The sequence below is a fragment of the Meles meles genome, chromosome 11 (genome assembly GCF_922984935.1).
Source record: "Meles meles chromosome 11, mMelMel3.1 paternal haplotype, whole genome shotgun sequence".
NCBI lineage: Eukaryota > Metazoa > Chordata > Mammalia > Carnivora > Mustelidae > Meles > Meles meles.
Genome location: NC_060076.1, coordinates 5,331,452 through 5,357,863, shown reverse-complemented (window position 1 = coordinate 5,357,863; position 26,412 = coordinate 5,331,452). Strand labels below are relative to the sequence as shown.

Genomic DNA, 26,412 nt, shown 5'->3' with positions numbered 1-26,412 from the left:
TGGAGCTGGATGGAGGGTTGCCTTGATTCCTTCATGGTCTTACCCCCATGCTGTTGCTCTCCCGTGGGCGCCCAGCACCTTCATTTAATGCTTCTTCTCTTGTGATTCTTTTCCCTCCCAAAGACAAGCCAAGAGGCTCCTGGGGCAGATTGTGGACCGCTGTCGGAACGGGCCTGGCTTTCACAACGACGTAGACGGCAATAGCACGATCCAGGAGATTCTTATCCCTGCGTCCAAAGTGGGTCTGGTCATCGGCAAAGGAGGGGAAACGATCAAGCAGCTGCAGGTGTGTGAGCCCTGAGCCGCACCTCGGCGGGCCTTCTGGAACCCGGGGCGGGGGGCGGGGCCGGTCCTACCTCGGACTGCCCCCCGCTGGGCTGGCCGTGCACCCCTCTGCTTCCGAGGTGCCGCGGATCCTCCGTCGGATGGGTGCTCATGAGCAGGCACTGTGGGCAGGTGCGACGCCCAGTGTGATGCCCTTACTGGGGCAGCGACGCTCTGTGGGGGCTGCTTTTACTACCAGGTGACAGCGTCTCAGGTGAAAGTCCTGCGTGGACTTTCCAGAGCTGGAGCTCCTGGCCAGCCGTACGCCCTCTCACTAGCTGTGGGATCTTAAATACGCTTGTGTATTTGTCAAGGGCTCGGAGTCCTTGTCGGCCTCACTGCTATCGTGAAGCAGAAGTGGTAACTCATGACCCTCGGCACAGAGCCCGTGACTGAGTAAATGCTCCCCAAGCCTTAGCTGCTGCTGTTCCAGAAGCCCTCGTGTGAGACACGGGGGCCAGACGTGTTCAGAATGGAACACCCCAGCAAGTTCCGGGGCACACCCCATAACCAGACTCCTGTTGGCCTAGCCAGATGCAGTGACAGTCACACCCCGTGAGAGGGGCTACACACAACGCTTCCGAGAGTTTAGGTTCATTTTGCGGCCAAATGAGCTGTGTGCAAACGTTTATTTCCAAACTCCTGGGCTTTTGAGGTTGCAGGTCAGGGCTCGTGGGCGGCCCGGTGTGCACACTCACCGCCCAGCCCTCAGCCTGGTGGGCTCTCTGGTGCGGGCGCTAAGGTCCTGGAAGCCAGAATCCACCTTTTGCTCCCCGCTGCCTCCGCTCTGGGACTTTGGGCACCTGCTGTCGGGCCCGCCCCGTCAGCGATATAGGGCAGCGGGAGCCCTTCCGTCTCAGAGCTGTACTCGGGCCCTAACGAGAAGCCGTTACTGCCTGGCGCCTCAGAAAAATTGATCCAGTTGAGCTGTTCTGAAGACCAGGGAGGGAGGAGGGTTTTGGGAAATGGTTTTCCGTGTCGCACACCTGGTAGCTGTCCAGCACGGCCTGTGTGCTGACGTCCTCCCGGGGCAGCGCCCTGTGGTCGGGTGGATGGGGCCCTACCCCGTGCTTGCGGCGCGCGCATGTGCTCTTCCTCACGGCCGTCCTGGCGTGCTGCCCCCACAGGAGCGGACAGGTGTGAAAATGGTCATGATCCAGGACGGCCCGTTGCCTACAGGAGCCGACAAGCCTCTCCGCATCACGGGAGACCCGTTCAAAGTACAGGTAGGGGAGGGACCGCGGATGGAGCAGGTCCTGCATGGGGGGTCACAGTGGGGGTGGAGGAGGCTTGCGTGTCACGCAGGAAGTTGTGAAACCGGGTGTTCCTTTATTTAAGGGGAGCCCTTGTCGCAAACCAGGTGTGATGGAAGGGCTGTAGGGATGTCCTGCTTTCAGCCAAGCCGCTAGCCCCAGGTGTACATTAAATGAGTTCGGAGCCAGAGAGGATGGAGTTCCTCGTTTACACCGGCCGTATTTCAAGAGCCTGAGAGCCACGTGAGGATGGCGGCGACATTCGTGGCCGGCGCACGTTCGCGACGTTCCCATAAATGCAGACGCTTTTGTTGCCCTGATCAGACGCGGTCTCCCATCTCGGCGCTCTGGGCACCTCAGCTGCAGGCTCTCTTCAGCTGTTGCTCGCTTCTTCTCTCTTGCCCGCCTCTTGCAAGACTTCCAGCTTCGGGGGGAGGGGGGCAGGTGAGCAGCCCCCAGGCATACGCATGCCCTCGGAGTGAGCCCTGTGCCCCGAGCGCCGGGCCACAGAGGAGAGCCCGTTTCTAGAAAGCAGTGAGGGGCTTCGTCCTAGACCATCTGGGGCAGGTCCACCCTCCGACTCTGGCTGTCAGCAGGAATGCGCGTGGGCCGCGGCTGTGGGGCGTGTCTGTGTCCGTGAACTACAACTGTCCTTGTCGTGCCGCTGCAGCATGCTGTGCCTTAGCTGCATTTGGCGGAGCTCCGGGGCGACGCACCTTGGCGAGCTCGTCCGCCGCAGCTGTTTCTCCGTGGGAGCTCTGGGGCTTTGCGCCAGCCAAGGTTACCAGTCTCTGGCAAAATATGCCCCCGATTCCTCCCCTCCCGCGATGCCTTATTTACGAATGGATGTATTCATGTGGGTGCTTATTGGTGTCTGCATGCATTTTTATTGTAATCGACACACGACATTATGTCCAGTTCAGGGGTGCAACATAGTGACTCCGCACACGAAATTCTGTTACGGAGCGGCTCCCCGTAAGCGCACTCACCCTCCGTCACGTGCAGTTATTAAAGTGTTAGTGACTCTATCGCCCGTGCTGAACTTCTCAGCTGCGTGGCTTCTTTCTTGTACAAATGCAAGTGTGTACCTCCTAATCCCCTTCATCTGCTTATTTCCCCCAGTGCTTAACGCTCTTGTCCGGCTTGAGTCAAGCTGGTGTCACTGGTAGCTCTTCTGGTCCAGGCGCAGACGTAAATCCTGGTTTTAAAGCAGGATTGAGGGCCGGTGGTGAAAACAGCCTCTCTCCTTGAGCTCCAGGCGGGGGTGCGCCCTTCAATCCCCTCCAGCAGGCCAGGGTCCCCCAGGTGTCTTCCCCCCCAGGGCTTCCAACCTCCCGAAGTGTGTACGGGTGGGCTCCCTGCTCGCCTTCCATGGTGGAACCTTGGTTCTTTTATGAAAGGAACGCTGGAGTGAAGTGTATTTCCTTGATGTTCCCGTGATTTGCAGGAAAATCTTGACAACCAAAGGTTTTTAGTTGGGTTTTTTTTTTATTTTAAAACTACGTGTATTCCACATTTTTTCTTTGGGAAAAGCCGTTCACTGTGTTTAGGATAAATTGTTGGTCGTTTGTTTTCTCTCCCCAACTTCTTATTATGAAAACTTGAAACATACAAGTTGGAAGGGTAGAGCAGTGAACACATACGTGTGTAACCTCACCCTGTCATTTTGCCACGCTTGTGGCACTTACTTCTGCTCGACCATTTCTAAGTAAGTGGCAGGCATCATGACCGTCTGCCCCTGGATCTTGCATGTGTCTCCTAAGAGTAAGAACTAATTTCTATAACCAGGCCTAAGAAAATGAGAGCAAGTCCCCTGACATTCTCTAACAGTCAGTCCTACTCGGGTTTCTCCAAATGTCTGAAGACTTCAATTGCTGTTTTGGAGTTTTTTTGGTTTGGTTTGGTTTTTCCAGAACCAAGATGCAGCCTCGGTGCCCATGACCTTGAGTTGTTACGTACACCTAGATTAGTGCAGGTTCCTGTGTGGCCGGGACCGGTGTGGGGAGGGTGGACCGACAAGTGCATTTGGGGGCAGAGGACGCCAAGTGGGCCTCCGAGAGCGTCAGGCCCGGGAGGTGGTCTTGCCAGTTGGTAATCGGGGTATTTGATCTCTGGGAGCTGGAAGATACTTTCAGGTCCCCTGGGCTGGCATTTTCCCGTTACGTCCCCGGGGCTCCTGTGGGGAGCCCCTGGGCTCCTGAGCTCTGTCCACAGAGCTCTCAGAAAGAAACGATGTGCCAGATGCCTCAGGCCACGGTCATCAGGCTCTGACCCAGCGCACATGTGCCGATCCGACTGCGGTTTAAAGCCGGCCGGGCCCTGTGTGGATGCCTTGGGCAACGTAAAGAACACGTCACCTAGGACTCAACCTCTGTGACCCTCCCCAGCAGCCCACCCGTGTCCCGTGTTGGGACGCAGGAAGTGAGCTGGGCCCCAGCACAGCGCCTTCTGGGTCTGTGAGTCTGACGTAACAGGCGTCATGGCTTTTCTTAGGAGTTTGGTTTCCATAATGCCTGTCCTCTGTGTTTACGCAGCAAGCAAGAGAAATGGTATTGGAGATCATCCGAGAAAAGGACCAGGCTGACTTCCGAGGTGTCCGAGGGGACTTCGGTGCCCGTGCGGGAGGCGGCAGCATAGAGGTATGCCTGTCCTGCAGGGTAGTTCCTGGGCACATGGGCTGCACTTTGGTTAGCTCTTTAACCTTGACTAAGTGGGCTTTGGTTCATCTTCAAAGCCAGGGTGGGTATGAGGAAGGACTGAGAGAGAGTCACAGCCAGAGAGAAGGGGAGGGAAGAGAGCCGGCTGCATGCCTTTCAGGGAATGGGGTCGTCGTCCTGGTTATGAGCTTTGCCTCAAGGCTGTTCCTGCTGCCCAGGTCAAGACCAAAGGCCAGGGGGTGCCTGGGTGGCTCAGTGGGTTAAAGCCTCTGCCTTCGGCTCAGGTCATGATCTCAGGGTCCTGGGATCGAGCCCCTCATCGGGCTCTCTGCTCAGCAGGGAGCCTGCGTCCCCCCCTCTATCTCTGCCTACTTGTGATCTCTCTCTCTGTCAAATAAATAAATAAAATCTTAAAAAAAAAAAAACCAGAGGCCAGGCTTTCTCTGTGCTCTGCACTGTGAGCATAGCAGACCTGGAAGCCCAACTTACTGATGAGGTGGAACACGGGATAAAAATCTTTCCTTTACTTCTTAAAGAACTTTTAAAGGTTCATTTATGAGAGAGAGAATTTGTGTGCGGGGGCATCTCACAAGCTGAGAGTCGGACACTGAGCTGAGCCACCCAGGTGCTCCAGAAAGCTTTCCCTTACAGTGGAGCGCCGCGGTAACACTTCACCTTGCATAGGGCTTGTGAATGTCGTGCTTAGTAAAGTGAGCCAGGTACGGGGGAGTCCATCCCCACGTGGTGCCCAGAACGGGCAAGTTCTTCGAGACAGAACGTTGTGCAGAGGTGACCAGGGCTGATGGAAAGAGTCTCTCTTTAATGGCTACAGAATTTTGGGGAGTGGTGGGTGGCGAGGAAAAGGTTTAGGGGGTATAGAGACCAGTGGTGGTTACACAACATTGTGAGTATATTTTGTGCCACTGAACCATATTCTTACAAATGGTTAAAATGATAAAGATTATGTTCTGTGTATTTTAGCACAATAGAAGAATGAAGGGGGGATAAAAATACACTTTCAGGGACCACCAATATAATCAGTGTACATGGTATATTTATGCTGAGTTCATGGAATTGGGAAATAAGCTTGCCACTTTCAACCTTTTCTGCAAAGGTTTATTATGCTTCATTTTATAGCTATCATGATCAAATCTGAGACGCGTTAGACATATTTAATAGGTAGGAATGCAGTCTTCAATCATGATAGTTTTCCAAAGAGGGGAAAGTATGCTTATATCGTATTTCTAGGAAGGCACTGCAATGAAAATCAAGTCTGTGTTTTGGGTTTGTCTTTTTTAATGTATCCTCTAAGAAATAACAGATTTGCAGACAGCTCTGATCAGGTTTTGTTTCCCTGTGCTCAGGTGTCTGTGCCCAGGTTTGCTGTTGGGATTGTAATAGGAAGAAATGGGGAAATGATCAAAAAGATTCAGAATGATGCCGGGGTGAGGATTCAGTTCAAGCCAGGTTGGTTTCGATGACTGTCAAAACTCCTAGTGCTCTGAAGAGTCTTAAAGCAACACAAGGACTCTGTGACTAGCTCATGTGTGTGTCCCCCGCTTCCCCTCCCACAGTACTATCACCAAATTACCAATCTAGCTTTCTCCTCTGGGCCCTCATAACATTTCCAGTTTTTAATTTTGTTCAGTAAAGACTTAAAAAAAAAAACCCTGTTATTCTGATTTCATTATTTAAAGATAAAACCATTTAAGAAAAGGACTAACGTCTTAGCATAAAGGACAGTTCTTTAAATTTTGTAGATTTACCTTCATGAGCAAAATTACTGACATTGTCTTAATTTTCCTCATTCCTCTAAAGTTGGAAAAACTGTGTGACAAGTTCATTTTTGGCAGCACGACCATAGCTCATGTCTGCCTTCTTTTGCTTTATTGTTAGCGTTTCTGTAATGATAACTTTTTCTAATGCCTGTAATTACCTAAGAAGCGAGCGTTGACGTGGGCCACGCAAAAAGACGGAGGCGCACGTGCTTCTCTGTGCCTCCGGTGGGAATTCTGATCACAGGTCAGGCTGACCTTTGCTTCCAGCTGAAGTTGGGCTTTTCCTTACGCCGCCTCTCGCTTTGTCCCGCAGACGATGGTATCAGTCCAGAGAGAGCCGCGCAAGTCATGGGACCTCCAGATCGGTGTCAGCATGCAGCGCACGTCATCAACGAGCTTATCCTCACAGCCCAGGTGGGTTGACTCTCGGGGCAGCGCCGTAGAGCTCTCTCCAGTCGCATTTCTGGAACACAGCGGTCTTGTCAGTCACCCGCCTCTGGGAACATGGCCAGCGACTTCTCTACACCTGCCTGTTTCCTGCCTTCCTGTATTTTGTTACTAGCTTCTTGCTCTCCTCCGTTTGTTGTCCCAGGGTCTGGGTTTTCTTGACACAGAAGTTCTGACTCTACACTGTTAGGAGAAGTGGAGCGTGGGGTCACCATGGGTCCGACCATCGAGTGCCTTTCGCGTGGAGCTCTGTTAAGTCAACTCCAGGGCGCCGGGGGAGCTCAGTCAGCTCAGTGCTCGACTGTGGATCGAAGCTCAGATCTTGGTCTCAGGGTTGGGAGTTCAAACCCCGAATTGGGCTCCATGCGGGGCATGGAGTCTACTAAATAAATAAATAAACTCTTAGCTTAGAAAACACTTCAGGCTTTTCCAGAGTCTTTTTTTTTTTTTTAAAGATCTTATTTATTTGACAGAGAGAGATCAGAAGTAGGCAGAGCAGCAGACAGAGAGGGGGGGAAGCAGGCTCCCCGCTGAGCAGAGAGCCTGATGGGGGCTCGATCCCAGGACCCTGAGACCATGACCTGAGCCGAAGACAGAGGGTTAACCCACTGAGCCACCCAGGCGCCCCTCCTCCAGAGTCTTAAAGCCGTCTTCACGCAGTGGATTCTATGCACATCTCGGGGCACGCAAGCAAGCTTGTGATGCTGTTAGCGTCTCCGGCGGCCCCCCCGCTGTGCAGTGCTCCGGGAACCCCCTGGGCCTCACGCTGGGTCGGCAGGTCTCCCAGGTGTGCTGAAGTGAGGGAAGGTTTAGAAACACCTGGAGCCAAGGAGAAGCACGGGACCGGAAACCGTAACCCCTCTGCCGTGAGCCGTGCGAGCTGGGACAAGCCTCTGAACCTCTCTGGGCCAGGCTGTGAGCCACAGACCAGGGAGTCGGGGGGTGCAGCGGGCGTGCCACGCATGCGAGCCCCCAAGTTGCCGAGTGTCCGTGTTGAACTTACAGCGTGACAGCCCCCACCGTGGACTTTCCGAATCGGCAGATCCCAGAGAGGGGGCTTGGACTGCTGCCAGAGTCCCGGGCAGTTCTTGGGATGCGACAAGTTCAGAAGAGAGTGCCTGAGTGCGCCCAGCATCTACTGCAGCAGGAAGAAGCAACAGACCCAGAGCTGCGGGGGGCGCCGGGGAGACAGCCTCCCCTCTGACCGTCTGCCACAGGCCGGGAGGTCGGCTGTGTGTGCACGCGGGGGTGCAGGCATTTTCACGTAAATCCCTAGAATTGCCTCGTTTACTCATCATTTGCGTCTCCGAAGAGCTGAGTGCAGGGGAAGAAGCACTCCAAGCCTTTCTGCGGGTTTAGATTCTGGGGAGGCGCCAGCTTTACTCTCCCTCGGCATAGGTGGGCTTTGCCGAACGTTGTCCACTGTGTTGAGCATCGGCTCGGCTGCTCCCTTCCGTGAAGGGGCTCTGGGCTGGACCAGGTTGCCCTCAGCATCTGAAAAAGAACGTAAATGCTGCCGCTCCAGGGTGACTCGGGACAAAGACCTCCCATGAGATTGCTGACCCTGAATGAAGGAACCTTCTGTTAGGCGCCAGCCGGGGTTTGTGCTGTCTGCAGGGGGCCCTGTGCGAGCATGTCAGGCTGCTCCACCCCCAGACGCTGGCCCCACACACCTGGTTTGTCCCCCCAATTTGGGAAGAATGGGACAACCGACTTTCTTGAAAAGCCTTTTATCCTTTCCGCTGGTTGGCTTGCCAGGTGCGCCGGCCGCCCTCAGCAATGTCTGCGGACGGGAGGGCTGGAGGCCTAAGTCGGGTGTCCCTTTGAGATGCCCAAGGCTCTTTCGCCTCTAACGTCCAGTTTCTGGTAGGCCCAGCGGGCATTAGCCACGGGGCAAGGGCATCAGCGTGGAGGAGAAAAGCGATGCCCGATACCTGGACAGTGGGGCCCGGGCCTCCAGACACGGGAGTTTGTGCCGACTGCCAGTTTCGGTCGGGTCCGGCGGGGCCGCCGGTATAAGCCCAGGTTCGCCTGCGCCTGTCCTCCTTGGCTGCGCCTGGGGTTTGTGCTAATTCTGCCTTGAAAGCGCGCCTCCGAGGCTGGCACGGGGAGAGGTGCTGAGGTTCCAGCGTGTGGCGCTGATTACATCCTGTCACTGCGCCTCCTGCCTGGGCTGAAGAGCGGTCCCAGGGCAGTGGCAGAAATCGTCACTTGACCTCTGCTTCCTTCCCAGGAGAGAGATGGCTTTGGAGGCCTCGCGGTGGCCAGAGGACGAGGCCGTGGCCGTGGCGACTGGAGCGTGGGAGCCCCTGGTGGCATCCAGGAGATAACCTACACGGTCCCGGCGGACAAGTGTGGCCTCGTCATAGGCAAAGGTGAGGGGCCGCTGCTGGGGTTTCGTGGTCCCCCTCCCTCTGCCCTACCTTCCTCCCCCCTCCCCCTGTGCCAGCGGGGCCCCTGGGTACCTCCGGAGCATGAAGTCGGGTCTGTTGGCTGCGCCTAACTGCAGGTGCCCAGCCTGCTACTCCAGCTGCCTTCCGTAGGGACCCTGCCGGTCCCTACGGTCTTCCCGCGAGCATGCGCAGAGGGGACTGTCGGTTATCGAGTCCGAACAGACCAGAAGTGAGACAAGCCCCGCCCCCCCACCTGCCCCAGCCTGGTGAAGCTGTGTGGGTTGCCGCAAAGGCACCCTGCCCAGTGTGAGCGGCCTCTGAGTGTTTGTCCGTCGACTGATTAACGATTAACATGCCTCTTGGGAGCTCGAGGAACAGTTGAGGTAACAGCTCCAGCGAAGATGGCCCTCTGACAAGCGTGTCACTTCTTGTCCTGGCTGGATTTGGGTATCTGGTCCATATTGACCCGTGAAAACGGCGGTTATGCTTTGAGCACATTTACTGTGAGTAACGGACACCCTGTAGAGGGAAATAAATACTGATTGACTGGTCGTTTCTAGGCTTTGTAGGGAACATTAGGTCAGGAACCCTTGTTAGTGGCTGATGTGGCCCCTAACCGTCCTTTGCTGTGAGCCAGGGGAGAGCAGGCAGATTGCTGGGCTGCCGAGCAGCTTTCTCCGCAGTGGGCTGGCCCGTCCGTGGGCTCTCCGGGGCCCCCCACCCCCAGCAACACACGCTGAGGCCTTTGTGTCTGCCTTCATGAGTGTTTGTTTGACAACACGTGGAGGAAGTAAATACAGGCCTCCCCCACCCCGACTCCCCCCAACCTCCCCCCGCCCCGCCCCCGCGCAGAGTTTCTCCCATTTCTGCCACCACCAGACCGCTCTGACCTACGGGAGGGAGCTAACGTCCCACAGACGGTGGTTTGGGTTTGGGGACATACTCGACGGAGAGCTGAGGCTGCCTTAGCACGCTCTCCCGGGCCAGCGCAGGGGGCCTCCTGCCCCTCTCATTCACCTTCTGGAGCCTGCATTTGGCCCTGCCGTGGGCGGCGTGTGGGGTATGTTCCTTCGAAACGTGTATCTCCGGTCCTGGTGTCGTCTTCTAGATCGTTCATCTCTCGGAGGCGGTAGGAACAATGTGGGTTTGTTTTCATTTCCTGGCGGGGGGTGTACATGCTGATCAGGGCTCAGGGGATGCCGTCAGCTGCCCCGATGCTGTGGTGACTCAGATCCGCCACCCAGACCATCGGCGCGGCTGCTGGGAGATTCAGACCAGTTGGCGCCTGTGGGTGGAGAAGCGGAGCTGGGTTTCTGCACCCTCTGAGGACTTTTTTGTCAAGGAGAGTGGACTCCGTGGCCTGGTGCGGCCTTACTGTCTTCGCTGCGACCGTTCTGGTAGTCGGGGAAATCGGGGTGTGGGCTGGACCCCCCCTTATGGTTTGTCCTCGACAAAGTCATCCTGAGCGACTCCCGCAGGAGAGTGATGGCAGCGTGGAGCGGTGACTGATCTGTGTGACCTGGCATTCCGACGGCCGCCTCGGAGGCCCGAGGTTTGTCAGCCTCGGAGGCCCGGGGTTTGTCAGCCTCGGAGGCCCGGGGTTTGTCAGCCTCGGAGGCCCGGGGTTTGTCAGCCTCGGAGGCCCGGGGTTTGTCAGCCTCGGAGGCCCGGGGTTTGTCAGCCGGGGCCTTTCTCCACCGCCCCCCACCCCCCCACACACAGGGGCTGGGCGTGGGGGGGTGCACCCTCTTAAGGAAGGCGCGTGGTGAGGGAGAGGGGAGAGGGAGCCGCAGGCTGGCAGGCAGGCAGGCAGGCTGCGCTCCCCCCTCCCCGGCTCCAGTCCGTGGACAGACGCTGCGCCTCCCCGGGCCCCTGCTGGATTTCCATGATAAATACAGCAGCGGCGACGGATAGAGCGACCAGCCCTGCTCTTGTCAACCAGGCCTTTTAGCAGGTTTGATTAATTGCTTTACGATTTCACGTCCAGCTGGGGGGCCGCTGGTGGGTCGCTTCTGCCCCCCATCAGGTGGAAGAATGGACGGGCTGCTGAATGAGCCTGTAGACAGCCACCATGTGCCGAGCTGGTGACCTCATTTTGAAGGAAGATGAACTTAAATGAACTCCTTCCGGCCCCGCGCGGTTTCGAGCTGCCTCTTCCCCTGATGAGCATGCTGCCCCGCTCTCGGGCCTCGGGCCGCGCGGCTGCTCCAAGTGCCCACGGGAGCCGGGCTCGTCTGGGCCGCGGGCGCTCAGCCTCACACATGCACGCCCTTTTGTGCTCTTACCTCTGGAACCCAGCGGGGCCCGGGGGAGGCTGAAGGATTCCTTCAAGCACTGGGTGTGCGCTAGGAAGGCTTCCAGTTCCTTCTTCTTGCCCTTCCTTGGGCCCCAGAAATACTTCGCCCAGGAGCAAAGCTGCTCACTTTTCACGGTGCCAAGAGGATGAAATCGAGGCGAGGGGGCAGTTGCAGGGCTGGGAGGGGCTCGCTCTGACCCAGAGGCCACCGAGCAGCTGGAAGGCTTTTCTGTGACTTTCTGCATTGGCTAGTGCTCTGTGCTTGAGGTGGAAAACGCAGGGATGCTCTTAAACCGTAGCGGAACTGGAAGGAAGGTCTGACGCGCTGTTGTTTTTAATTTGCTTTTAAATTGAAACCCATCCTCCGCTAAACTGACACGCTGCACGCGCCAGTTTGAACAAAGCTTTCCCCGAAGGCCGGCAGCTTCCTGTTTCCTCCGGGCTTCTTCCCTGCGGTGTCCGCCTTCGGGAAGGCCCACAGGACCCCGGCTCCGATTTTGCTTTCTGGGCCTGTAGCATCCCAAGAGGGCGAGATAAGACACAACACGGGCAGGGCCTGCATTTGGGGTCCTCCTTTCTCCTTGCTTGATGGGCGTGATGGGCGCCCCGGCAGCGGCTGGAGGGACTGTGCACGTGTTTCCCAGAAATGGCAGATGTCATTTGAGGTTGGTTTTGACCTTAGGCAGGCTGGAGTGATACAGAGACTGGCCTGTAGTCTTTGCTTTTGATTATTGGGGGTTCTCTGGTCGCCTGTACCAGATTTTCCAGACTGTCTTTTTCTGATGTTGCAAGACTCCATGCTCCTGGGTTTTCCTTGTATTCTGCGCCCCCTCACCACCACCCGAGTTGAGCAGAACCGATCTGTAAATTCTGTGAAATTTCAAAAGAAGAATCAAGCCATTGTGATGCTGCTGGACTTTTTGTTACGCAAATCTCATTAAGAGACTGGAACTCTCCAAGGTTTTTCAGAGGGTCTAACTACATTTTCATTACCCCGCTCCACCCAGGCCTCTGTGACCCCCATCCTCGGCTGCCTCTCTGTCTAGACCTCCCCCACCCTACCCCCCAGAGGAGGCAGGGACTTGAGAAGGGCCGTGGAAGGCCTCAGTGGGCTCTGGCCATTGTTGGAGCCCGTGGCCCGTCTGTCTGCGCTGATGGGGGGGAGGGAGCCGCCGGGCCGTGGCCCACAGGGCTGAGGCCAGAGTGTGTTCCCCCGGCAGAGGCGGGCTTGCAGTGAGCCTCCAAGAGCCCAGCTCTGGCGTGCACACCGTTGGGCTCCAGGCCCTGGCATGGGTGCCGTGCAGTGTCTGGCCTCAGCCTGGCTCAGGGAGAAGAACCAGCTTCCTTGCTCCTCCGTCTGGTTTTGCAAATGAGAGAGCCCTGGTGTTTGTCAGAATGGGGGTTTCGGAGTCAGTTGAAGGTACTTGTCTGCTCTCGGGTGAGGGCCGGGGTGCAGAGGACCACCGGGTCTCTGGGTCTGCTCCAACTGCCACTTACCCTTGTGTCTTGTGTCCACCTGCCTGCAGGGGGCGAGAACATCAAAAGCATAAACCAGCAATCAGGAGCGCACGTGGAGCTCCAGCGGAACCCCCCTCCCAGCACTGACCCCAGCCTGCGGATGTTCACCATCAGGGGCGTCCCCCAGCAGATCGAGGTGGCCAGACATCTCATAGATGAGAAAGTTGGCGTACGTACACGGTCCTTCCCCTGCCCAGCTTAACGATAGCTGCCTTTTCTTTCGGATGTCCAAGGCACCTGCTCTCCCCAGAACCTGGTACCTCCTGTGCCTTCCGGTCCGCATGTCCCGTGAGGGCGGCCCCTCCCACGTTGCCAAGGGGGAAGGTTGGGGCCCAGGGATGCCAGGGCCAGGCCCGGGTGCGCTGGAGGAAGCCCCCTGGCAGAACTCACCGAGGCCCCGAGGCCCCGCAGCGCAGCAGCTCAGGCCCAGAGCCGGGTCCCCTGCAGGCTTAGATGAGCAGCTGGGGCGGCAGCCTTCCCCCAGCATGGCCCCCCGGACTCCCGCGGGCGCGGCCCTGGCGGCCAGCCCTGCAGGCGGCTTTCATTGACTCTGGCTTTAGTTTCAGGCACCTCAAAGCAGATAAAGAAAGGGAGTGTTGATGGAGGACAGATTGGCCACTGCTCACCTCAAAGGGGACGTAGAATGGCAGAGCCATGGGCCAGCCTAAATTGACGGGAGAGTCAAGCAGGTTGGTCCCTACCCCCAGGGTGACGCGCTAGGGCACCTGTGACGGCGCTCGTATGGGCTGTGTGGTGGTTTCGGTCACTCGAGGGGGCAGAAGCCATTTCTGCAAGTGAAGCCCCTGTGGGGAAGCGAGGCTAGCGAGTGTCAGAGGGTATCTGGATGTCACTTGACTCTGTGTCCCCGAAAGCTGTAGTTTGCCGGGGGTGGGAGGGGCCTGGGCAGAGGGCAGAGGTGCAGCGGACGGGAAGTGAGAGCTCCCTGTGTGCCCATGACAGGGGACCAGCCTCGGAGCGCCTGGAGCCTTTGGACAGAGCCCTTTCAGCCAGCCACCTGCCGCGCCTCATCAGAAGTAAGTCTCTCACGTCGGTCTCGGTGGGAAGAGTTCACTCCGTCTCCAGAGGTCCTCTCTCCAGCTCCTTCTGGGGAGGGCCAGCCAAAAGCTTGGGTGTGAGCAAGACTCTTCCCTCTGCCTCTCTCGGCCGGCCCCTCTAGCCTGTTCATAGTCCACTGACCGGTCCCAGGGGTGAGGGCCTTCCCGCAGGGCGGAGGGCCGTGTCAGCGCCGGCGTCCCAGAGCGGCTGTCCCCCCGCCCCCCCCCGACCTGGCGGTCCTCAGCCTGCCGTGTTCATTCGTTCTTCACTTTCTTTCAGCACGTTTCCCCCAAGGAGCTCGGGCTGCTTCCCGAGCATTGCTGCTAAAGTGAACGGAAACCCCCACAGTACCCCTGTGAGGTAGGCGACCTCTCACTCCCTCCGTGTGGTTCTCTCGGGACCAGGGCCGCCATGTGGCCACTGCCCAGGGGTGGGGGGGAGCCGGGAAGCACCAGATCACGGATGGCCTGGGGGGAGGTGGACCCAGTTGAGGAGACGGGGGTGTGGCCTGCTCTGGAACGAGTGACTCTTTTGTCCTCCGTAGTGGTCCTCCGGCCTTTCTGACCCAGGGATGGGGCAGCACCTACCAGGCGTGGCAGCAGCCCACACAGCAGGTCCCAAGTAAGTGACCCGGGAGGAGGTGGGACTGCGCACGCCCCACGGGAGGGCTGGGGGGCCAACGTGTGTGAAACGCTCTAGCTGCTTCTCTTGGCCAGTACATCCGCACGTCCCTCCCCGGAGCTGCCAGGAGCACCTGGGGCGGCAGGAGCCACCAGCAGCCCGTGGCGGGCCTCCAGCTGAGCAGGGGCGCAGGCCGGCTCTCTCCTGGCCCCCCTCTCCCGCCTTTCTCTCCCATCTGCTCTGTTCTTGAGAGCTAGGGGCTCCTGTGAGCTTTGGGCCCACAGACGGGTTGGACCTGGCCCCACCTGTGGCTCCTCCCCTCAGTGCCCTCCCAGACAGGGCCCCCCGCCCCGGCTCGGGCCTGTTGGTGACCGTCTCCCCCTTTTCTCTCCAGTACTGCCGTAGAAGGGCTGGTCTTTCTGTCTCCTGAACTTCTCAGGGAGCACACAGCCGGAGAGTTAGCTCCGCGGAGGGACACCTCTGCAGGACAGCTGACCGTTAGAGAAGGTCCCTGTTGGCGCCCAGCCCCCTCGGCCTGCCCTCAGGCCCCCACAGGCCCTCGGGCCCCAACTCCTTCTGGAGTTGGGTCTCGCGCAGCCTCCAGAACCAAACCAAACCAAACAGCTTGTCTTCCGCTCTTCGGTCCCTCTGAGCCCGCAGCTGTTTGTGTCTAGAGGGCGTCCTTCCCTGCGGCTGCCCATGGTCCTCGCAGCGCCACACTGCTTTGTGGCTGCTTGGCTCACAAGGGACGGAGCCCGAGTTCCTGGCCCCTCCCGCTGCCCCCTTGAGCAGAGTGCCGCTGTGAGGAAGCCCTGCCCGGGGTGCCTGCTGCAGGTCCCCGCTGCACAAGCACCCTGTGGGGCCTTACACACCTTCCCTCCTCTGGCCTCCAGTGGGTGTCTGAGAAATGAAAGGTTTGGGTTCGATTTCCAGAGCAACCGTGAGCTCTGCAATTGTATGGTTGCATTTTTTTTCATTTCCCACCCACCCTTTTTTTTTAACAAAATGTCTCAAACATGCAGAATATTAGAAAGAATTTCACCGTGAACACCTGCACCCCCCCCCACCGGGGGTCCACTGGGCCGCACTCACTTGCTCCCAAGCCTGTTGGCGTTTCCTCTTCTGGTGGAAAAGGGCCTGCGAGACAAGAGGTGGCCCCGGGCTGACTTCACCTTTGCCCCGTTGTCCAGGACAGAGACTCTGTGGGAAAGCCCTAGACTGGGGGGTGTGGGTAGGGGACATGTCCTCCTGCCTGAGGGGAAGTGACCCCTGTGCCACGGTTCCACGCCCCAGCCCCCGCTGCCCGCCGCAGGCAGAGGCCTACAGGGCAAAATGAAAGAAAACACAGGGCCTGGGTTCTTGCCTCTGTTCCCGTCCTTCGTCTCGTGGTGTTGAGCTGTGTTGGTCTCAAGGGGGCGGTGAGAACTGGTTTCTGTCAGTGAAATCTTGTTTGGGAGAACCGTCCCGCTCGCCCGCACCTCCACAACCACCGTGTTCTGTGCCCAGAACCGTCCCGGGGCCCTTCCCGCCCTACTGGGAGGACCAGGACGGGGAGGGGATGCTTCTCCCCGTGTGTTCCTCCCACCGCACTTCCTTTCCCAGCCCCTACACCGATTCCTGTCACCCCACGCCCCTCCTCAGACTGCAGTAAATTAATTAGCGGGGAGGACACTTTGCCGTGACCACGGTCACCGGCGCATCCTGCCCGCTGGCTGCCAACTGCGGTTCTAACAGAAGATGGGACAGAAGGGGGTCCAGGCAGGGAACACACAAGCCAGCCCTGACCTCGGTAGAGAAGGTCCCGACTTGTCACTCTGGTCAGGGCTTATGACCCCTTCCTGCCCGGGACAGGCGGCTGCCACTCTGCCCCCCCCCGCCAGATCTTTGCTGCTAGCGCCAGGCAGAGCAGGCGTCCCGGTTCGCCCGCCAGGAGCAGCCCCCACACACCTCCTGTCCCCATCCGCTCCTCCCCCAGGAAGGCAGGAGGCTAGATCGGGCTCAGGTGCACGTTGTGGCGCTCGGCCCCTCTGCTGCGTGTGCCCCGTCTTCTGTCGCCGTCGCCGGGCTCAGTCTCCGGGCCGTTGTCCCACGTGCTCTCCCTGGACTTGTGCTCGTCCGGAGCGAGAGCCGTTAGTCTGTGTGAGAAGGGCCGGGTGCGGAGCGCGGTCAGCACCACTGGGATTCTTTGTCCGGTTTGGAGGGCGATTCAGGGAGCCTCGGACTCTGTCACTCTGGCCCTGGGGGCTCCCCGAGCTCAAACCTCGATCTGAAGGGTCGAGTCTGTTCTGACCCATTGCTCTTGGGGGTCTGTCCTGTCAACCCCCTCCTCACAGGGACCTCAGTCACACCTCCTAGGCCCCCTGGGGGCATCGCGGTTTCCCTGGCCACTGCCTTCCTGCCACAGGGCTGGGACCGGGCTAAGGCGCGGCGCTCAGCCAGCGGGGGCCTGACTGCGTTTGTGTCCCCCGGGGGCCTGACTGCGTTTGTGTCCCCCGGGGGCCTGACTGCGTTTGTGTTCCCCGGGGGCCTGACTGCGTTTGTGTCCCCGCACAGGCCAGCAGAGCCAGCCGCAGAGCAGCCAGCCCGACTACAGCAAGGCCTGGGAAGACTATTACAAAAAGCAGAGTGAGTGAGCCGGCCTTCTGACGAAGCAGATCCTAGGCCCCGTGCCCCCACGCCCGTCTGTGGGCCCCCTTGTCTGTGGTTCCCTGTCACCTTGGCTTTTTTTCAGCGTTGTCCCTGTGTGACTTGGTCTCAGTCCCTGCTTTTGTCTCCCTGCATCCCCTGTGTGTCCGTCAGAGGGAACGTGGTGAAGTCGCCCACCTTCTGGACGCCAAGGGGCCTGAGGACAGCTTGGGGCCTGCTGTCCCATCCTCAGCCATCCCCTCTGGAGCTGCTGGGCCAGGGCTCAGACCCGCAGGCGTCCCGGTCCCTGGTCGTCGTGCTGCCTCCCGGCTCTCTGGTCATTTCAGGGCAGGGAACAGAAAAAGGGCAAGACTCCAGGAAGGGAGCCTGCCGTCAGAGCCGGTGCCCGGGCGCCAGTTTCCCTTCTCGAGTAAGCTCGTGCTCTTAGCTGAGCCAGGAACTAAGCCCACCTTGTTAACAAGAGAAGAATAAAATCGAGTAGCGGCAACCAAAATTAGTCCTAAATCCCCGGTACGAGTTTCCGAGGTGTCGAGCTGGACCGTGGTCAGGGGAGGCGCTCCCGTGCCGTGACTGCGCGGGATGTTACCTGCTGGTTGGCAAAAATCAAGCCAAGCACTGTGGTCGTCCTGGCGTTGAGAATTCTCCCTGGGGCTTCAGTGGGGTCAGGGAGGTCATCGTCACCCAGAGCCCCTGCTGAGACACCAGATGCCCCGTCTCCCCCAGACCTCCCAAATCCAGACGTGCAGGCACACGCGGGCCTGTGTTTCCAGCCCTCTTGGGATTGGAGCCTGCGCAGGGGCACCCCCGCACCCAGGCCGGGGACCCGCACTCCTTTCCCTCTTCCTCCCTCCCCCCTCGTCTCCCCCTCCACCCACCACCCACCCCGGCCATCTGTCTGTACTATTTCTCTGCGTGTGTCTCTCTCTGTCTCCCTGTCTCTGTCTTTGTCTCTGGCAGCCGATGGGGCAGGCAGACGGGCAGCGAGGTGATTGGGAAGCGCCGACAGCCAGCCGTGAGGTCTGGGGGCAGAGCAGGGCCAGGCAGCAGGTAGCTCAGAGCACTCTGTGCCCTGGGCAGCGCCCAGCCGCGCGGTGTCCCGGTGGCTCGTCCAGCGTCCAGAGGGAGACTGCGTCGGCCCTTGTTCCAGCTGCCCTGGGACCCTCCAAGCTGACAGTGTCCTTTGCCTCCCCCGAGTTAGTCGCCACCCCCGCTAACCTCCGTGCTTTCCTTTGTCAATCAGGTCACGCTGCCAGCGCCGCTCCTCAGGCCAGCTCCCCGCCGGACTACACAATGGCCTGGGCGGAATATTACAGGCAGCAGGTCGCTTTCTACGGGCAGACGTTAGGGCAGGCGCAGGCCCACAGCCAGGTCAGTAGCGGCGCGGGCATTTCCCAGGCCAGCCCGAACCCCCTTCCTCGCGGGCCTGCGGCAGGAACGGCCAGGCTGTGGAGGAATGGCGCAGGCCCCCCTCATCGTGCCCCGAGACAGCCCGTTTGGGCCCCGTGAGAGAGGAAGTGCCTGCCCCTCCCTCATGTCCAAGCTCTGAGACTGCGGTGCCAAGGGGCACTGCGTTTCTCTAGGCCTCAGTTTCCCCCACCGTCCATGAAAGGACCAGACTTTATGACTCTGGGTGGGCTCGGCACTGCCGTAGGGACTGTGGGAGTCACACTCACTACTGTTCTTAAAGAGGATGGTGTGGCTGGACTGTCCCCCAGTCCGCGGCAAGGGGTGGCAGGAGGAGGCGAGTCCAGACGGTCTGAAGGCCGGGCAGGGCAGAGCGCCAGATCTCCACCCTGCATGGAAGCCCGGAGCGCTCTGTCCAGGCAGAAGCCAAAAACAGATTTCTTACTAACAAAGGGAGGATGGCCAAAGGCTGCCGTAAGGCATGTCTCAGGTGCGCTCTCCAGGTGACCTGATGCGGGCCAGGTCCCCATGGACAGCGCGCCAGTTCCCACAGGCCCTAGACCCAAAGCTCGCTGGTCATCTCACTGCCAAAGTGGTCCCTCTGTGCCTGGGCCCAGTGGAGACAAGTGTCAGGGCTGGTGGGTGGCCAAGGGGAGAGACGCGCTCCCCTGCCCCGCCCCCCGCACCTGGGCTTGGGGAGCTGCCCAGGGCCTCCTGTGCAGGAGAGGGTTTGTCTGTCCTGGATCCCAGGATGCATGGACGTGGGCCGTGTGTGCGTGCCCGCTGAGGAGCCAGAGGGGAGAGGGTGACCTGTGCCCCAACCCCGGAACCTTCAGAGCCCCAGACCGAGACGAGGTCACGGGAGCTGACCTCACTAACTTCTGTCCCCTTCTTTCCACAGGAGCAGTAGGACGGCAACCTGCGGCTCTTTCCTCCCCGAAATCATTGTGAGCGAAAACCTATTTGTAACAGAGGTTTTTAGATTTGCAAACCTTTTGATGAAGAACCTTTGTTTTGTTCTGTGAAACACTATATTTAGATTAACAGGATTTTTCTAAAAATCGGGAAAATTAGTTACTAAAAATTGCTGATAATTTGTTTCATTATTTTTGTTTGTTATTTCAAATGTGTAAGCTCTGGGATTCTCTCTGGAGTGAGACCTGCAAATTCAGGCACCAGCGCGTGCCTCAGAGCAGTGACATTTCAACACGGTGTGTTTCTGTTTTGTTCTGTTCCGTTTTGTTGTGTGTCTTTTTATTTACAGTTTTTTTCTGTTGCAACAGAAAGTGGCTTGGAAGTCTTAGGTGGTATGTAACAAATTCTTTAAAAAATTTTTAAACAGTATTTAAATATTCTTAAATGTGTAAATTCATTAAATGTTTTACTTCTAATTTCTTGTTATCTTGGCTGTCTGGTTTTATTGCATTTTTTTAAAAAAACTGAACTATTATGTATTGTAATTAATTATGTGAATTCTGAATTGAGACAGATAATTGTATTGCTGTCCAACAGGGATTGGGAGGGGGCATTTTATAGGGTTTGTATAATTTCTAGAGTGCTAAAGGGGTAATATAAAAACGTGTCCGTGTGTTTAGCATACGTTTTCTTTGTGTCTCCATTACCAGTTGCAATTGTGTATCTAAGACCTCCAAGCTTGTTTTAAAAACAAAACGAAAAACCTTTCTGTCTTCTCTCAGAAATATAAATACTGTTATTTTTAATATTAAAAAGAAATTCGATATAACTTTTAACAAACACTGTGGAACGTTAAACTGCGTGAAAATGTAGTAACTGTTGTTTAATTCCAAGATGTTTCTTCCTTTTTTCTTTTAAATATTTTCTTAATATTTGTCAAATTAACTAGATGAATAAATAAATCTAGTATTAACCACCATATGAATTAAATAATTTTGATTTAATAAAAGGGATAATATGATTTCCAGTGTTTACTGTAGTGTGTCTTGTACAGATAACATGTATTTTTAAAGGAAAGAAAAACGGAGTCGAAGCTATTTTTTCTTGCATTTTTAATTGACCCGAGGGACATTCCGTTTGAAATGTACCGAAGTTACAGTTTCTGGGGTTTTCTCCTTATTTTCCTTATAATGCTTGAAATGTCTAACTATTAAAAAAAGGCAATTGGAAAATGTTATGCATGTTGTTTTTTAAAAAAAAAAGTGTTCTTTTTATTTGACTGACAATTCATTTTACACTCTATATAATAAAATTTCCACAAGCCGTCTTGTGGGCGAAGTATTTTTAGTCTGTTTGCTTTCCTTTCCGCCCAGGTCCCTCCCTCTGCCCCCTTGCCCCCCGCACTATACCAGCCCGACTTGGAGCCCGATCTAGATTTCTAGCTACTTCGTTAAGCTAATTTTATTTTAATGGCTTTGCATAATTTGACAGTCTGACTCCAGAGCCTTGATTACCATCAGCCCTTCTTACCTGTCACGTGTAAGTCGCTCTTGACGTGGGTGTGACACTGAGAAGTCAATAACGAGTGTCCTCGGGCAGAGGCGCTGTCAGGGGAAGCGGAGCTGGAAGCTTCATTTAAGGGAGGTTGTGACCAGCTCCCGCAGCTGGATCTGCTCACTTCCCGTAACTGAGTCAGCTCGCCCCCTCCCGCCACCCGCTCCCCCTCAACACACACACACACACACACACACACACACACACACACACACACCCCTCTCCCTGGCGCAGAAGGTAGGGCTGCCTTGGCCTGGCGCGCTGGGCCGCTGCTGTCCTCCCACAGTCTTCTCTGGCTGCGGCTGCCTGGGCTGCTCCCTCCTGGCACGGGAGGCATTTACTCTGGGCCCCGGGCCACGCTGGGGGGCCCAGGGTCGCCAGGAGGGCTGGAACGTGCCAGATGAGGTGCTCATTTGCTTTTGGTGTTTCCATCAAGGAAACGAAAGGAGGGTCCTCCTTACCCAGAGTGTAACTCAGGGAGGGTCCAGGGGTTTCAGGACACAGCGGGACAGTGGGGGCCCTTCTCTGGAGGATATCAAGGAAGAGCCTTCGACTCCTCTTTTTCCCTCCTTGCTGCCTGGTCCGTTGAAGCAACCGGCTCCAAACACAGCTCCCGACTTCCCCGTTTGAAAATGCCCTGCCTTTGCTGCTAGCTGTATGTGCGTCGTCTCGTTCAGACGCCGGGTGCTGGGAGGATCCCGCGGAGAGCCCTCCTTATGGCTGTGGGTGTGTGTGAGTGTGTGTGTGTGTCTCCAGTTCAGGTCCCTTTTCTCTTTTCTACCCCACGCTCTAAGAGGAAGGGAAAAAAAGCATCTGTGGCTCCTCGAGGCCGACAAGGGGTGTGGAGAGCCGCCCATCTGCAGCCGTTCTGAGGCCCGCTGAGAGCTGGAAGACAAAAAGGAGCAGTGGCATCTTTAACTACACCTCCAGAGAATCGAGTTTGACGTTGAGAAATTGAATAGTAAAAGCCACTTGGAAAGAAGGAGGGGCGAGCAGGAGGAGGGCATAAACGCTGATGATGGAAATGGGAGTTGGGGAGAGGGCATTACAGACAAGACTTCCTTCTAATTCATCTTCCAAGCTCTGTGCCAAAACAGCATTTGGCATGGTTCACAGGGAGCGATTGTGTGATAATGAACCCTAAGGTGTCCCTTAATTGAAGACTGAGCATTGCGGTTTGTGCCAAGAGTCATAAATGCTGCAGGCTTGCAAGAGGATGCATTTTCTTAAATGTATCGGTAAGTACAGATTAGCGCTTGTCCCCAGTGAAATGCCCATACTATAAATTATGGAAATCTCTCTCCCTCTCTCTCTCTCTCTGATGCAATCTTTTATTGAGGCGGGGGAAGGCGGGGTCCAGGACAGCAGGAGGCAGGGGGGAAAGTTTGCAAGCATATGAAATTTGGCCTCTCATTAACATGGCGCCCACAGAAGATGGTTTTCATCAGCAGTCTGGTGTCCTGGAAGCCTAAAGTGCTTGAAATGTACCAGGTTCAGCGATTGTGTTCCATTAAGAAAGCTGCATGGTCATCACGGAAAGGACTAGGCTGTGTTTGGGGAGGTGGGGGCGGGGCGGGGGCCCAGCCGGTCTTCAGAGCTGCCGCCGGCCTCCCACCCACCACCACGCATGCGCACTCCGTCTCCGCCCGCTGCCCCGGGGTCCGAGTTCCGGGCTCCAGGACCGGGCTGGGCTGTTCCCATCGGACCCCAGAGTTTCGGGGCAGTGGTGGGGAGTGCTCCAGCCAGCATCCTCCATCAGCCTCCCTGCCCTCTCGTCAGGTAGGAGGTGGTGTCTTTGCCGTGTCCCCTCTAAGGGGTGGCCACCCTGTGGTGTCCTACAGCTCACCCCCACCCCCCACCCCCACCCCGGAGGCTTGGCTGGGGCGCAGATGGCATGAGGCAGGAGCTGGTCCACGAGGGCGCTGGGACACCTCGGAGCCTCCGCTCCTCGCTGGCTACAGCAGCTTGGTTTCCCAAGCCCCACGTCTGGTCCACCGGGGCCCAGCTGGGGTTTTTTGCAGACAGGCTAATGCAAATGGTCCTGACAGACTCTTAGAGATTAATGGCCAGAAAGTGGCTTGACACAGTTCCGAAGGGGGTGCTGGCCCTGGGTCCGTGCCTCGTGTGGGTCGGAAGGGGGAAGTAAAGACAGCCCTCATCAATGAGTCGCGGAAACAATGGGGAGCCTTGCTGGTCTCTGTCCCGAGGGCCTTCCGGGAGCACCTAGCCGGGGACTTCTGGTCCTTGGCAGGCATCTCCTTTGTGAGGGTCTCCACACCCTGGAGGGCAGACAGGACCGTTTCCCGTTCACAGACAAGGGCTCAGAGTCTGAAGCTAAGCCACCTGCTCTGTTCACGCAAGTGTAGGGGCGGGTTCTATGCCAAGTTCCAGGCTGGGCTTCATCTGGGGTTTCATTCGAGAGCACAGTGGCTGCTCTTGGGGGGACACTGCAGCCACCACCAAGTGAGGTGGTCCATGGAGGGGGGAAATGGCCTGAAAGGTTAGTATTGCGTGTCAAGCCTGCGCCAGGCCCTGTAAGTCCATCACAGTCGATCATGGTCTTGGATTCCGTATTTCCAAATTCACATACTCGCTGAAATTTATTTACAGTCTTAAAGCACGTCCCCCCCCCCCCCCGTCCCGCTCTCCTGCAGTCATTCTCAGCAGATCTGAGTTGCCCCCGCCGCCCACATGTCACGGCTCTCGGGCCACAAGCACGTGTCCGCCTGGCTGTCTATCTAGTGCCGCAATTTTGCAACGTCTCTGCTTTCTGCCGGTGATTTGCTGCTCAAACTGGCCCCCAAGCATAGTGCTGGGAGTCTGGCACTCCCACGTGGACACCGCATGTCACATAAATTGTGTCAGCCCCGAGTTACCGTGCGGTTGGCCGTGAGTTTGATCTTCAGGAATCGACAATACATATTAGGCAAAAGGTGCCTTTAAACGGAAACACACAGAAAACACAGTTATGTACTGATTGATGAAAAGTTGTAACCAGAGGCTAGAAGGACCCCAACTCTGCACGCCCCGCTGGGAGCGATGGTGCCGTATTCACCGGTCCCGGTTCTCCAAGGTCTTGTAGAATGCGACCACACCGCAGACAAAGAGAATCAACTACCTTGCCTTCCGCAGAGGACCCTGCTACTCTTGGGGCTCATGTTAGAGACAGGGGAACAGGTTCGAAGGGGTTCTTGCTAGGGTCATACCATGGGCATGAGGTGGCAGAGCCCGGGCTCAGACCTCAGTCTGACTGCAACACCTGCCGCGTGGCCACTTTCGTGGACAGAAAGGGCACGTGGGCAAAGGCCAACTAACTTGGTTCTAGAAGGACCCAGCAGGTTCGGCCCACCTGGGGAAGCAGAGTGCAGGGGATAAAGGTGTGGACACTCCAGCTGGGGGTTTTTGTTTGTTTTGTTTTTGTTTCTATTTTATTTATTAGAGACCAAATGCACATGCACGTGAGCATGGGAGGGGCAGAGGGTGAGGGAGAATCTCAAGCAGGCTCCGGGCTCAGAGTGGAGCCCGACGTGGGGCTCGATCTCAGGACCCTGAGATCCAGACCTGAGCTGAAATCAAGAGTCAGACACTTAACCCACTGAGCCACCCAGGCGCCCCTCAAGCTTGGGTGTGAGCACCGTCCCCACCACTCAAAGGCTATGACCGAAGACAAATCATTTAACATTCTATGCCTCCGTTTCTCCATCTGCGGTGTGGAGATAAGATCTATTTACCTGGTCATGGGCTGAGCTAAGATTCAATGAGAAATATGTAAAGCACTTGACCCCTGCCTCATAATGAGAACCCAAAACATGGCAGCTCCTAGTAATAATTGAGCCCAAGGCTGCTGCTGCTTTTTTTTTTTTTAAGATTTTATTTATTCATCTGACAGACGGAGATCACAAGCAGGCAGAGAGGCAGGCAGAGAGAGAGGGGGGAGCAGGTGCCCCACCAAGGAGAGAGCCTGATGCAGGGCTCGATCCCAGGACCCTGAGATCATGACCTGAGCCGAAGGCAGAGGTTTAACCTACTGAGCCACCCAGGTGCCCGAAGCTCAGGGCTTCTGACCGCTCGCGTGGCATTTTCTATTCCACGAGGAATGCCACGAGCTGAGTGTGTGTGATCCGAAAAAAGTATCGCCCTCACCACTGACCCTCTAGCTGCTTCTGGGCTCTCCTGGTCTCCCCAGGATTCTGTGACCCCAGGTCTAGCTCGCTGGTCCCCTGAAGCCACAACAGCTAGGCCATTAGGAACGAACGGCCCCCAAGGGCAGGTGCGGCGACTCTGGAAGAAGTCAGGACCCCCCCCACACACACACACACATCGCTATGTGCCACAGCTGCGCGGGAGACGACTTTGGCCAGCCCTTGAGTGGATCCAGGCTGCCGGATTCTGGCCTGCAAAGTGATGATAAGGCGATCCTCCTTCAAGCACACGAGAAAGGATTCTGATCCTTTGTGTCTCCTGTGTCACAGCAGACTCTCTGATCTTCCCAGGAAGCCCCAACCCCTGCTGGGGGACCTGCCTGTGCCCTGCACTGTCCCAGCTGCACTTGCTCTGAGTTCAACAACCCTCCAGAAATCCATGTACCTTCAGTTCCCTGGGCTGTCGTCGGGTGCTCTCAGCTGTGCTTAAGAGAAGGATGACAATGAAGATCGGGGGTGACAGGCCTGGGATTCACGGTTTCCTTCTAGGGATAACATCCCACTAGGTCAACCCATCTGAGTGTATGTATTAACAAGTTCTTCCCCAAACCTGCCTTTTCTTCCCTCAAGGGGAGCAAACAGCCACACGGAGAGCCCAGAGGCCTGGCTTGTGTTCCCCACTTGGACGGCTGACCTCTGCGACTGGATCGGGTCACACCCCTCAGTGTCCCTTCCATGGGAATTAGACCACACCCACGGTTCCAAATTGTGTGAGGCTGGGGTCAAGTGTTCCACTGTTGTTGGATTCAAATTCCAATAAAATACATTAAATGTATTTAACTTTTTTGACTATAATTTTTTAAACACACTGGGCATTCGAATGTGTTACAATGGCATTCCCACTTTTTTCAATCCGCATGTCTATCTTCGTGCCAATACAATGCTGTCTTAGTGGCTGTGCCTTCACGGTGAGTCCTTTAGCTCTTTTGTTCTTCAAGCTTGTCTTAGCTAGGCCTCAGCCCTTTGCATGCCCATGTAAATTTTATTTATTTTCTTAAAGATTTTATTTATTCATTTTGACAGAGAGAGAGAGCACAAGTAGGCAGAGAGGCAGGCAGGGAGTGGAGGCAAGCAGGCTCCATGCGGAGCAGAGACCCGATGTGGGGCTTGATGCCAAGACGCTGAGATCATGACCTGAGCCGAAGGCAGAGGCTTTAACCCACTGAGCCACCCAGGTGCCCCTCTATGTAAGTTTTAGAATTCATTTATCAATCCCTTGTGCCCCACAATGTGCTCAAAGCTGCCAGGATTTTGATTGGAACTGCCCTGAATGTATGCATCAATCTGGGAAGAATTGAAACCCAACAACTGGCAGTCTTCCACTCCATGAACATGGTATATCCCTTCT

At 56.6% G+C, this 26,412-nt stretch overlaps 1 protein-coding gene across 2 annotated transcripts in view; it reads left to right on the top strand.

Moving 5' to 3' along the window:
• The window catches only part of FUBP3 (far upstream element binding protein 3), a 50,558-nt gene extending 29,909 nt beyond the window's left edge, over nt 1–20,649 (top strand). For both annotated transcript variants that reach the window (XM_046022299.1, XM_046022298.1), the window contains exons 7-19: nt 124–286; nt 1,452–1,550; nt 4,112–4,216; nt 5,599–5,701; nt 6,326–6,426; nt 8,693–8,834; nt 12,675–12,835; nt 13,627–13,700; nt 14,002–14,082; nt 14,267–14,343; nt 16,897–16,968; nt 18,230–18,357; nt 19,295–20,649. In XM_046022299.1, the coding sequence (XP_045878255.1) occupies nt 124–286; nt 1,452–1,550; nt 4,112–4,216; nt 5,599–5,701; nt 6,326–6,426; nt 8,693–8,834; nt 12,675–12,835; nt 13,627–13,700; nt 14,002–14,082; nt 14,267–14,343; nt 16,897–16,968; nt 18,230–18,357; nt 19,295–19,303 (1,315 nt within the window). In that variant the 3' untranslated portion in view covers nt 19,304–20,649. The remainder of the gene's footprint in view (nt 1–123; nt 287–1,451; nt 1,551–4,111; nt 4,217–5,598; nt 5,702–6,325; nt 6,427–8,692; nt 8,835–12,674; nt 12,836–13,626; nt 13,701–14,001; nt 14,083–14,266; nt 14,344–16,896; nt 16,969–18,229; nt 18,358–19,294) is intronic.
• The last annotated feature ends 5,763 nt before the right edge of the window (nt 20,650–26,412 follow it).